At 34.4% G+C, this 13,136-nt stretch overlaps 1 protein-coding gene across 1 annotated transcript in view; it reads left to right on the top strand.

Annotated features, from left to right (window-relative positions):
• Positions 1-13,136, top strand: part of TTN (titin) — a 273,379-nt gene that overhangs the window by 151,388 nt on the left and 108,855 nt on the right. Inside the window, exons 172-182 of the mRNA XM_064287443.1 lie at positions 2,208-2,321; positions 3,612-3,680; positions 5,963-6,043; positions 6,936-7,010; positions 7,662-7,754; positions 8,213-8,275; positions 8,817-8,906; positions 10,678-10,728; positions 11,277-11,678; positions 11,850-12,128; positions 12,803-13,078. Of these exons, the coding sequence (XP_064143513.1) occupies positions 2,208-2,321; positions 3,612-3,680; positions 5,963-6,043; positions 6,936-7,010; positions 7,662-7,754; positions 8,213-8,275; positions 8,817-8,906; positions 10,678-10,728; positions 11,277-11,678; positions 11,850-12,128; positions 12,803-13,078 (1,593 nt within the window). The remainder of the gene's footprint in view (positions 1-2,207; positions 2,322-3,611; positions 3,681-5,962; positions 6,044-6,935; positions 7,011-7,661; positions 7,755-8,212; positions 8,276-8,816; positions 8,907-10,677; positions 10,729-11,276; positions 11,679-11,849; positions 12,129-12,802; positions 13,079-13,136) is intronic.

Here is a 13,136-nt window from a genome sequence, read left to right on the forward strand (position 1 = left end):
AGAGGTAGAAGAGTCTAGTATGCTCAGGAACTGTCGAACATGTCTAATTTAGGCATGGATCTTGAAAGATAAGGCTGGATTTAAAGATGGGGGTCATAATATGGAGTTATTTTCATGGCACTATAAGGTTTGAACTTTATTGTTTAGGCAATAGGAGGCTTCAAAGGTTTAGAAGCAAGTATGTAAGTTGATAAAAATTGTGCTTTAGAGAGCTTGCAGCAGGTTCAAGCTATTACAAGACAGGGATACCAGTAAAGAGCCACTGCAATTATTTAACATCACTGAGAGTTGGACTAGAGCAATGCTGGTAGAATGGAAAAAGGGGATTAGATTTGAGAGAGATGGATACCGAGTTGATAGGACTTGGTGTCTGACCATTACCAAAGCAGTTAGAGAAATAGAGGAGCCCAAAATGATTCTGAGGATTGACACTAGAAATACAAGAAAATGGTGCATTTGGCTTCCTAAACTGATATTAGAGGGAAGATGGTGAATATGTTTTTCGTTTCTCAAGTACTGTGGTTGGGATTGCACACCTGGAGTTTAGGAAGGAGATCAGGGCTAGAGATGTAGATCTGGAAGTCATCAACATGGAAATGAGTATTGAGAGTATAGGAGTGAATTCTCGAGAATGCAGTGCAAATAGAGAAGAGTATCAAAGTGAGACCAGTGGGTAACACCTACACTTAAGGGGTACCTAGAAGAAAAGAAGCAAAGGAAAAAGGCTGAGAAGATTCATTTATAAAATTAGGAGGACCAAAAGAGTGCTTTATCTCAGAAGCCATATTCCCCATGAAGTCTTACAAAATGAAGCTCTTTCCCTTGTTTGCTTTGCCTGCTCTTTGCAAAATCTTGCACATCTTTTAAAATCATAATAGTAAACAAAATCAATATCTTTAAAGAGCCTGAAGTACCTGAGGAAATTGTCCCAGAAGAGAAAGTGTCTGTTCTTATCCCTGAAGAGCCAGAAGCTCCACCTGCACAAGGTACACACCTGCTCTGCAAATCTTGGAAAGGCAACAATTGCTTTGACTGTAGATCAGTCTTAGGTGTTTATCTGTTGTCTGTTTTATGTTTCGATATTTTGGGGTCATCTGGATAACAAGTTATAGTGTACTGCTTTGATATGTTGCAACGTAGCAGTTGCAACTGCTATTTTGAATATAGTCTAACATAAAATACTATGTTTTTTAAGTTGAAGAGGCTCCTGAGGAAATAATATATGAAGAAAAAGCATCCATAACCATTGGTAGAAAAGAGACCCCCCCTGTTGAAGGTATATCTATAAACATAAACATAAATTTTTAGAATTTCTTGAAAACACCTTTTAAAAATACGAAAGTATTCTTGAAATTACACATTAAACCATTCCAACGCAATGTTTGACTGCTTTATTTTTCGAATACCTAGAATTTTTTATAACTAGAATCTTTGATTATTCTTGATGCTAATTGTAAATTCCAAAAGGTACTGTTTACTGAGGCCAGAATGGAATAATTGCATTGGTTCCTTAAATGGTTACCCAATGTCAAATGTTAAAAGTCATCTTATTTGCCAACATACATTGAATAAGCTAGTTTTTAATAGAAAGCTCTATTGTAAGAAAATGGAAATCTTACCTTTTTTATCCAAGTGGATTTGTGTAAATTGTTTTTGTTTGAGTGACTGTAATCTTTGTATCCATGTGAAGTTTGTATGAGTCTTTATGAAGAACTTTACATTACAATCTTATATCCTTTGTCAACCTTCTTTAAAGAACGTGAAATTGAAAAGTATATTGAGCCAAAAGAGCCTGAACCGGAACCACAGCCGGAAGAAATAACTGTACAAGGTATTCAGTTAATTGGACTTCAATCTTCACTATCATATAAAAGCATTCTTCATCTTGAAATTTGTATGGTCTGTGTTATTCTTCCTGTATAGTGGGTCTCTTTGCATCTGTCTTTAAGATATTCTTTGTTTGAAATGTGCATGTCATCCTTATGTTTCCATGTAATTCGTAGTGTTTTTTTCTCACGTCAAACGTGCCTTGTCTGGGTGCTTCTTTTGTTGTAGTGTCTTTGCTACATTTCTCATTCTCTGTGTTCTAGTGTTTTTTGTTTTAGGTTGAAAACTGATCTTAAAAAATCAAACTTTTTACTTCTTACGTATGTATTTAAATTTCTCATTTAAAATCCCTACTAACACTCCTGAAATACTCTTTCAAGAACCTGAGCCTGAAAAGAAGGTTATTGAGAAACCAAAACTCAAACCGAGGCCCCCGGCTCCTCCTCCTGCTCCACCCAAGGAAGACGTGAAGGAGAAAATATTTCAACTTAAAGGTATAAAAGGCCACTTCCGTAGTCTTACTAACTGGCTTCAAACTTCTACCCAATCATCTGAAATGGTGCTTGCAAGAAATACATTTCTTTTGGAAGTGTGTACTTGTAGACATGATTGTGCTGTGGTAATTACATAGAGATGTGTGTTTCTCTGCTGCCCCAGAGGCCCTGGGCTGCCTTGTCATGACACGCCTACTGCCTCAAATGTCAGAAAGTACATTGTTAGCTTTGTCTTATGATATAACTGGATGCAGGACTATCCAGCTAACTTTCTTACACAGAGTGGGGGAAAAAGTGTTCTCTGATTTCCAAGGGTGATTGCTGTGCTTATCTTTGAGGTCTTATGCATGTGGAATGTACGGTGGAAATCTTTGCAAGATATTTTTAATATTGCAGTAACACATGTATACAGAAGTCAAAGCCTGGTTCTTAAAGAATTTTGTGTGCTTTTAAATATAAGTAATATATTTCTGGTGTCCCATAACTGATATATGCACATATACGATGAAAGCAAAGCATATGAGAGACTTGTCACTGTTCCACCACTTTTTTTTTTTTACAACTTAAAAATAGCCAGCTGTGTTCTGTGGTGGTTCTGTGGGTAGCTAGAAAGAATGGCTATGAATGCATTTGATATTCAGCATCTATTCCCATTGTTAAGTGTCCCTTCATTCTCACTGTTTTGATTTTTCCTTGAATCGATGCACTATCACTTAATTTTTAAAATGCCAGCATCTTTAAAAGCTGAAATAAACTGACAAAAGGATATGATTCGTGTTATTTTAATAAAAAGTTCTCTTATTAGTGATGTCACGAGAATTCCCAATCTAAAATATTCTAGATATAATCTTAGATGAGCAACTTTACCATACTTACCTACACATCTACAAAGCCAAAAGCTTCCAGAATGAGACATTGCTTCTTGCCCCTCTTCATTCCAGCATTTTAAGCCAGATTACACAGAAAAGGTGGGTGCCTCTTAAAAGACCACCTATTTGCTGCTTGGTACTCCATAAGGTGATACCTTAAATACGTTTTTCTGACTGTTAAACTTATACTCAAAGGAAAATTTCTTACTCCTCTGAAGAACAAAAATTTTTCTCTTTCTCAGCCAAACTGCAATCTGTTTTCATGCTTCTTGTATGTTCTTTGGTGGCTGTTCTTGGCTGTTATTAATACTTTCTGATTACTAGTAAAGCTTGGTTTTGATTCCTAGAGTAGGAATTTAATCATTTGCTTCTGATAAATTTAAATACACAAATAATAAAACTAAGATCATATTCTTTAAAGCTGTTTCAAAGAAGAAAGTACCTGAAAAACCTGAGGTTCCAGAAAAAGTGGAGCTTAAACCTCTGAAAGGTATTTCACAATGTGGAAAATGCGCTCACATGCAGCAGCTCTGCCTCTGACTCTTGCTCTTCGTAGAACATTTGTTTTTTCTCTGAAAATGATCACAGTAATAGTCATGTCTTGTATTTTTGTGGCTCTTACACTCCTGGCTCATAAGTCTTGCGTTTTTGTCCCCCATCAATTTCATACGTTACATGGATCGATATTGTTTATCTTTGTTTCACCCACATGTCTTCTTGCATTTTCCTAAACTTAAAAATATCAAACTTTTCTGGTTAGCTGAAAGTTAACATCGAGAGAGACATCTTAGCTTAAAATGCTGAGAGCTACTGATAGAAAGCTTTAGCTAGCGTTATAAGCATTAATAAGTCGTATCTATACTATTGAAATGATTAATAAGGATTTCTTCGTGACTTCCTTGTCACTAACTCCAAGAATACCCCTCAGGCATAGAGATCTCACATTTTAGGAAAATTTCATTATCATTGCAGGTCATTTTTCAAAAGTTTTCTTTAAGCAGTATTTTCTCTATCTAAAATTAGACCCTCAAAAAAAGTAAATGAATCATGAACGTATAGAAAACATCTATTAAAAATAAAATTGTAAACTTCTACAGTAAGTACACTGGGTAAATTATACTGGGAAGACCCTCAACAAGATAGATTGACAAAGTGGCTGCAACAATGGGCTCAAACATACAATTATAAGGATGGCACAGGACCGGGAAATGTTTCATTCTGATTAAATAATCAATACGTCCAGACCCAGAAATTGGTTCTGTTGTTGATTCACTCTGGGATTTTGGAAGAATCACTCATCTGAATATATGTTTCCTATTTATAAAACGGAGATTACAAAATAATATTTAAATTAACCAGTAAAGAATTATTACAAAGCCACTCAAATATTAGCATGGCATGTGCTGACATGTAATGGCTTAAAAAAAAAAATAGCTACAATAGTGTTTTCTGCACCTGAGTTTCAAATGTCAGTAAGATTTTAAAAATAAAATAATAATATGGAAATACAAATTTGAAGATGTATTTTAACTATTTCCATTATGTAAATAAAGGAAATGTGTATTATACCTTTCCGACTTAAATTAATTAGATGCTTGGTCTTCTCTCCAGGTTTAATCAATGAAAATGGCTACACATTAAGAATATTGGTAACTCTAAATAGTATTAAAGGCCAGCACAATTTATCATGAATAAAAACTAAATGTTTAACTATGAAATTTTTACTTAAAATATTTGGCATTAAAAAAGAATAATTATTTAAAAGGAAAACTTTATATATTTGCCTTTTTTTTACATTTAAATTTCTGAAGTAATAGCTAAGGAAGGGTATCTTAATCACATATAAAGCTATTTAATGAATTGTAAATATGTTGTTTAAACCACCAAATGGGAAATTTTATATAAATTTCTAAGAAATTTATATTTCTTATAAGAATGAACAAATGTAATGTTTTGGGTTATAAATAAATACTTCAAATTTTAATTGATATCAGTAAAGAGGAAATGGTTCAATAATCACAAACTGTTGCATTTTTCCATTCAAATCCATGAGAACTATGGTAGCAGTAAGAGGCTGCTAGATATAACATCGTCCGCCATGTTTAATATTCACTGAAGACACGAGAGGAAACTAATTTAGAATTCCCTTGAGTCACTTTATACATTAAATTCAAGAATATTTTCTTATCAATTGAAAATGAGGTTCCAAAGCCAGATTTCAAAATTCTGTGGTTTTGGGATTTTAAGTTAGTATTATTTCCAAAAGGAGACTTTAAGAAAGGATAATCCTCTGCTGTTCAGGAAGTAAGATATGACCCTTCCCCAACATAAAAGTTATAAACAGATCACTTGGCTTTCTCCTATCACTGAAGAAGGCTGCCTGTATAATTTCAACGTAATTAACGGTTGGGAAGATACCATTACAGATTTGAGAAATCTAAAATTGTAGATTGGGGAAAAGATGGTATCGAGAACCCTGTAATTTGATGAACAATTTGTAAGTCCGTGTGGAACAACATTTCTACACTCATTTAAGATAAATTTATTTGCCTGCAGTTAATGTAATTGAATTTCATCACAAGTTTATAGAGATGTTTGCAGAGAAAATACCTTGAAGTGTATCATTTACGTTTAAATTCTGTGATGTTTATATGCAACAAAAATTGTTACTTGATACACTATAATTAATTAGTGTATGGAGAGAGATTTTTCTTCTTGAAGTTTAGTTTTTATGTGAGTTCACTTCAAAATTTGAAATCATATTCTTTTAAGCGCCCGGAGCCGAAAAGAAAGTTCGCAAATTACTTCCTGAACCTAAACCTCAACCAAAGGAAGAAGTTGTTCTGAAAAGCGGTAGAGTATTTTTCAACCATTTTATCAGCGTCAAGTATATAAAAATAGACTTGAAAGCTTACAAAATATTTCTGTCTGTGGTTTTGTTTGAATTAGATTACCAATTTATCAAATTCTGCTTGTTGCATTGAAAATTATTTCCAAATTTCTTTTAAAAGAGGACAGAAATTTTGTGACCTTTCACAGTATTTTAAAATTTATGTCAGTAGACATAACTAAACTGATGATATTCTAAACTAATAACAATGACCATGACTTTCATAATTATGTAGTCAAATGTACTAAACTTATTAATAAATACTTTGAATTACACCAAACTATGTAAGCCTAAATTCAGTATCCAGTTTTAAAGTGTGACACAAGAGCAGTACAACTAATAAATAACAGTTTTAAAAAAGTAAGCATTTATTTTCTACTAATAAAATATTAAAGAATTAGAAGATATTCAAATGAAGACTCAAGCTCTCACATTGTCTTCACATAGAATTACTGATTTCTAGCCTCCATTTCTTTAGATATCTACACCCAAGTAAACTTTATACTTATTTAAATACTCCTCTTCATATGAAGTATAACATGAGTTATTATTAGAATTTCTTGCTATTCAAATGATTTATTTTGTGTTTTGGCCAGTTCTGTCAGACTTGTCTCTGAACAGACTCTCTATTTAGATAGATATAAAGTGACCCTGAGTGCTGTTCTAATTAACCTAACAACCTTTGATTTTTTTAAAAAAACAAACAGCATTTTTGGTGTTAATGCTAATTTCCAAGTCCACTAGGTTGCATGCTTTTCATTTTCCTTGCTTTGTATATTATTTCCATTTGTCAAGCTTTTTCAACATCTTCATGAGTTTGTCTCAGTTTACATATAAACCTTTTTGTCTTTTAAGTTCTAAGAAAGAAACCTGAAGAAGAAGAAGAACCTAAAAAAGTAGAAAAAGTAGAAAAAGTTAAAAAACCTGAAGGTAGGAATCTCAGTGACAATTTGTGAAACTATGTTTTAACAAAATGGACCCTTAACAAAAGGTTTATCTTGTGAACATGAATGGAGTTAAATGTAAGCATAGCTTCATATTTTATCTGTGGTATAGTCTGTGTTTTCCATTGTCTGCTTTCTTTTTAAATATTTTATAGTGTTTCTCAAATCCATTCATCTAATTCCTTGCACTCATTATTATTACTTTGCCTCTTAAGTTCTTCACCAGTGGAAATGACTGTGAAAAAATTCATGGGAGGGTGGCTGCAGAATAACTTCAGGGGAGGGTGTCAGCAATATTTCATAAGATTTGGGTTTTTTAAGTGGACTGATTTTATCATTAATTTTTTTCATTAATTAATGAGAAATTAATTTTTGTCATTACTTACACCCCAAAGGTTCTAATTCTTGGGAGTGATTGTAGAAGTGATTTAGAAAAGGAGAGCTAGTGGCAGGGAAGGACAAGTGGATGAAATAAATGATGATGGAAAAAGAAAACGAAACAGAGTCAAGAAGAGAAAATAGAAATTAAAAGCCATCAAACAATTTTTAAAAATAAATTGTTTGGTGTGATATTTCATATCAGTTTACTTCTAAGTACCTTAAGATAACACTAAAAAATAAACCTATTTTCTTAAAGTACCAGAACCACCTCCCAAAGCAGTTGAAGAAGTTGAGGTACCTCCAGCCACTGTTACCAAAAGGGAAAGGAAAGTTCCTGAACCAACGAAAGGTACAAATCTACTTGCACTTTCTTAACTTGCACTTTCTTAGTTGTCCCTAAAAGTACAAGTATGCATCATTTGAAATACTATTACACTGGCATTAAGATTTGAACATATGACTTAATCTGGTTATCACTTAGCTTTATTTTCTTGACCATTTCGTTCTCATATGCAATTGGCTTATAATCACCCATTTGTTAAATAAATTACTAAATTTTAAATACTACAAAGAAATGTATTTGTGGGCAATGAGACGAATAACAATATTAGAATCAATAAATTTGCTTTATGTTCTCCAAATATCTTGTTGAGATGTAAACTTAGATCCAACACCTGATTTGATGATTATTGCATATAAACTATAATATGCTCCAACATATTTTAAGTCTGATTAATTTTGGTTGTGACTTGGTGAAAAACTTTTAAAACACTATGATAACCTGCCTATCACTGTGAATTATTTTAGTGCCTGAAATTAAGCCAGCAATACCTCTCCCTGCACCTGAACCAAAACCAAAGCCTCAACCAGGTATGCAAGCTTATCCTCAATGTTGCTATTGTTAGCTGTCTTCAAGTCTCCCTCATGGAAGTTTAGAATTCTATCACTAAATCATCACTGCCCCACTGGAATCCCTGGGTGGTGTAAACAGTTAATGCACTCAGCTGCTAACTGAAACGTTGGTGGTTCAAGTCCACCCAAAGACGTCCTGGAAGAAAGGCCTGCAATCTAGTTCTGAAAAGTCAGCTATTGATAACCCTGTGGAGCACAGTTCTACTCTGACACACATGGGGTAACCATGAGCAGGGCGAGCTCAATGGCAACTTGTTATCCTCAGTACCAATAGCATATGCCTTCATACTTCCCACAAATAATTTGTAGTCAGTAAGAAAAAGTAAATAAAAGTCAGTAGACATCAAATGATTTCTAATGTTTCAACATGTTTAACATTCTCTAGAAAAACCAGTTGTTTGAATATTCTAAAGTCATATCAGAAAAGGTAAATGGGCTACCAAGTTAGGTTTTAGGAAATGGCAAATGAATATGTTAATGAACGGACATCTCTCTACAGAAGTGAAAATAATCAAACCACCTCCTGTGGAACCTGCACCAACCCCCATCGCTGCCCCAGTGACAGTTCCGGTGGTTGGAAAGAAAGCAGGTATTTATTCTGTAGTTTTTTGTTGGTTGGCTCGTTGGTTGGTTTGGTGGCTTAATGAAAGTATTCACACTTGATTAAAACTCAACCCCTCTAAGTGCAAAACATAGGAATTATTTCAACTATCAGCGTTACGATAAATTCTTAATTAAGTTCTCATCATCTGATATCTTTTACTCACCTAGCCTCTCACCCACTGGATGCATATTATGTTTTGATTGTAAATTCCTGTGATGTATTATTTCTTTCATATGCTTTTGGGATTAACTAATGAATGTGTTCAGGCCTGATAAAAATTAAGGAGACGGAAAGACACTCTCTGAGGATATGCATACGAGAATTCCATGGAGCTTCTAATTTCCACTGCGCCCTATAGGAATCATTTTTTATTTTTAAAAAATTGTATATTTAAACCTGTGTAAGGATTTTTTTTTTTAAGGATTTAGATCAATAATAATTTTATTAATTGTACTAACTTAGTGGTATGGATATCTCAAATACAAACCTAAGATATTTATTAACTGTACATGAACTATTTAATAGTTCATTATCTAGGTGATTATTTCAAAACTAAACATGATTTGATGTTTATTGATCATTGATAAATACATCTCCTAGGTATTTGACCTTGGACAAATTATTTAATCTCTCTAAATTTTAATTTCCTAGTCTGTAAAATCAGAATAACAATTGTATAGGCTTCATAGGATTATCATGAGGATTAAATGTATATAAACACTTGGCACAGTACCTGACACATAGTAAGAACTCTAGAAATATTTGGATTTTTATTGTGTTTGATGACATGACAAAATATACTTTTTTTTGCCTGCTAGTTTAATATTTATGTTAATATATCTTATCAATATTTATGATGTGAGCATTATTCTTACTTTTGAACTTTATGTAAAAGTTCAGAAAAAGGTGATGGACTGCCATTAGGTTAATTATGTATGTATAAAGATACAGTTATTCTCATCCCTGGGAGCTGAAGCTAGAGAACTAATTCTACGGTTCATACTATGCCTGTATTAATAACTGAATTAAAATCTAAATATAGGAAATCTTCATTTCTACCTTAGTTCTTTTTCCAATTTACAGATATTTTCAAAGAAGCCAAAATATGTGTAACACATAGATCTTTTCTTTTTCCATAGTCTTCCCTGAATTTGTTTGTCTGCTCATCTTAAGCACAAAAAGAAGGGCTTTCGGTAGCTTCTGTGCCATTTCCCATTATTGTACACTGATTCCTTGTTGACAAAAATGTATTTCCTTGCTTCACATAACCAACGCTTACATAAACATATAAAATACTTTGCACAGCTAGGCAAAAGTAAAAAACTCTTGCTCCCAAGAAAAAATAAACCTTCCAGAAACAGGAGGAAAATGAAGGCATGAAACCTAAAAACTGCATTGCTATCAAATCAATTTCCACTCATAGCATCCCTATAGGACAGAGTAGAACTGACCCATAGGTTTCCAAGGAGTAGCCGGGGGGATCAGAACTGCTGACCTTTTGGTTAGCAAACAAGCTCTTAACTACTGCACCACCAGAGCTCTTACCAAGACATGTCAGCAATTTAGCTTGGTCACGTTGATTTCAGAATGTGCTTCTTGAAAAATACCAAAGTGTTATCCATAGAAGCCATATGAGACCAACTTCTCTTCATGTGTTAATACTTATTTAAAAAAAAAAAAAAATCTACCCCCATGGTTTGCTATTGCACATGAAATACATCTGAAAATTACTTAAATGCTATTTTTTCCCCCTCAGAAGCCAAAGCACCTAAAGAGGAGGCTGCCAAGCCGAAAGGTCCTATCAAAGGTGAGATTCATTTCCCTTGTACCTGTACTGTAACCATTCACTCTGTGAATTCCCCAACTTTCTACCAAAGGAAAAAATATTCAAAATTTATAACAATCTTTAATATTTCTAATTGACTTTCCTAAAACTAGTATATCTTCTGATATTTCAAGTAAAAACTCTAATTTTATTCAAAAAGTGGGTAAAAAATATAGCTAACTATATTTTACCATAATGAACCCTGTAAGTTCTCAGCTTCATTTTTCATATACATGATATTTGTGCATGACAGACAGAATAATCAGACACTAATATGGATAGTTTATATTTGGGACTAAAACTTGAACAAATGAAGAACATTTATTATCCATGGATTCCTATGCTGTCTCATTCCTGCTCTCTGAAAGAGGCAGTGGAAATTCAATTGACCTTTGAATTGTCTGGTCTTTAATTTTGTGTTTCTGTCTTCTAATTGTTCTGTCTCCGGTTGTAGCTGTCACGCAGCTGAGTGTGCATTTTCTGACCCCTGTGAAGATGCCAAATCAACTTTTTGTTTTATTTTGAATTAGCTGTAGCCAAAAAGACTCCTTCACCAATCGAAGCTGAAAGGAAAAAATTAAGACCAGGAAGTGGAGGGGAGAAACCTCCTGATGAAGCCCCTTTCACCTACCAGCTAAAGGCTGTGCCACTGAAGTTTGTGAAAGAAATCCAAGACATTGTCTTGAAAGAAGCAGAGTCAATTGGCTCTTCTGCAATCTTTGAATGTTTAGTGTCCCCCTCCACTGCAGTTACAAGCTGGATGAAAGATGGAAGCAACATCCGTGAGAGCCCGAAGCACAGGTTCATCGCAGATGGTAAAGACAGAAAGCTGCACATCATTGACGTTCAGCTTTCTGATGCTGGCGAGTACACCTGTGTTTTACGTTTGGGAAATAAAGAAAAGACCTCCACGGCTAAACTTGTGGTAGAAGGTAATTTCCAATCTTCAATCCATGGTCTGTTTTAGACTTTAACATAACAAACCTCAGTAGCAACTCTATTGTAACTTTAGACAAAACCTCTTATTTTCAAGCTTTATTCCATTTGTTGTGTATGTATATGGAAAAGTCTTTGCGGTTTTTTAATACTGAAATTCTCCACAGAGATTCCAGTGCGTTTTGTAAAAACGCTAGAAGAGGAAGTCACAGTGGTTAAAGGACAGCCATTGTACTTGAGCTGTGAGCTAAACAAAGAGCGCGATGTGGTCTGGAGGAAGGATGGGAAGATTGTGGTGGAGAAACCAGGCAAGATTGTGCCAGGTGTCATCGGCCTGTTGCGGGCTCTGACCATCAATGATGCCGATGACTTTGATGCTGGAACATACACGGTTACTGTGGAAAATGCCAACAACCTGGAGTGTTCATCTTGTGTAAATGTTGTAGGTTAGTACTTTGCTGGGAAATTTTGTTCTGCTTGTTGTTATGCTAAGAAAATGGAAGGTAGAACTTTGTTTCTTAGTATCAGAATATCAGGAGTCCTACAACTTATCTAAGTCCCTGGGTGGCACAAATGGTCGCGTGCTTGGCTACTAACCAAAAGGTTGGTGGTTAGAATATACCTATAGGCGCCTTGGAAGGCCTGGTGATCTTCTTCCGAAAGATCATAGCCATTGAAAACCCTACACTCAGTTCTACTCTGAAACACCTGGGGTCACCAAGAGTGAGAATCAACTCCATGGCAACTATTTATATAAATATATATATATATACACACCAAAAACCAAAAAAATAAACCCATTGCAGTGGAGTCAATTCTGACTCATAGCAACCCTATAGGACAGAGTAGAACTACCTCATAGGGTTTCTAAGGAACAGCTGGTGGATTCAAACTGCTGCCCTTTTGGTTAGCAGCCAAGCACTTAACCACTGCACACCAGGGCTCATTTATATACATGCATATAAAATCTAAGAGGAGGAAGCTCAATATATCTTAGCAGATTAAGATATATTAATACATCTTAGCAGATTAATTATGACAAGTTTTGAAATATACTAAGGAAGTTATTTATATTACTTGTTCAGGACATAATCATTTTTCTGACCTCATTTTCATACAGAAGTCCTTAGAGATTGGCTAGTGAAACCCATACGAGATCAGCACGTGAAACCCAAGGCGACAGCTGTTTTCACCTGTGATCTAGCAAAGGAAACTCCAAACATTAAGTGGTTCAAAGGATACGATGAAATCCCCACGGAACCAAATGATAAGACTGAGATACTGAGAGATGGAAATCATCTTTACCTGAAAATTAAGAATGCTACACCAGAAGATGTTGCTGAATATGCAATAGAAATTGAAGGGAAAAGATACTCTGCAAAGCTGACCCTTGGAGGTATAAAAATCTTGTCTTTAGATAACAAACAAAAAAATGAAAGGAAAGCATTGTTAGA

Source organism: Loxodonta africana, chromosome 6 (genome assembly GCF_030014295.1).
Source record: "Loxodonta africana isolate mLoxAfr1 chromosome 6, mLoxAfr1.hap2, whole genome shotgun sequence".
Taxonomy (NCBI): Eukaryota; Metazoa; Chordata; class Mammalia; order Proboscidea; family Elephantidae; genus Loxodonta; species Loxodonta africana.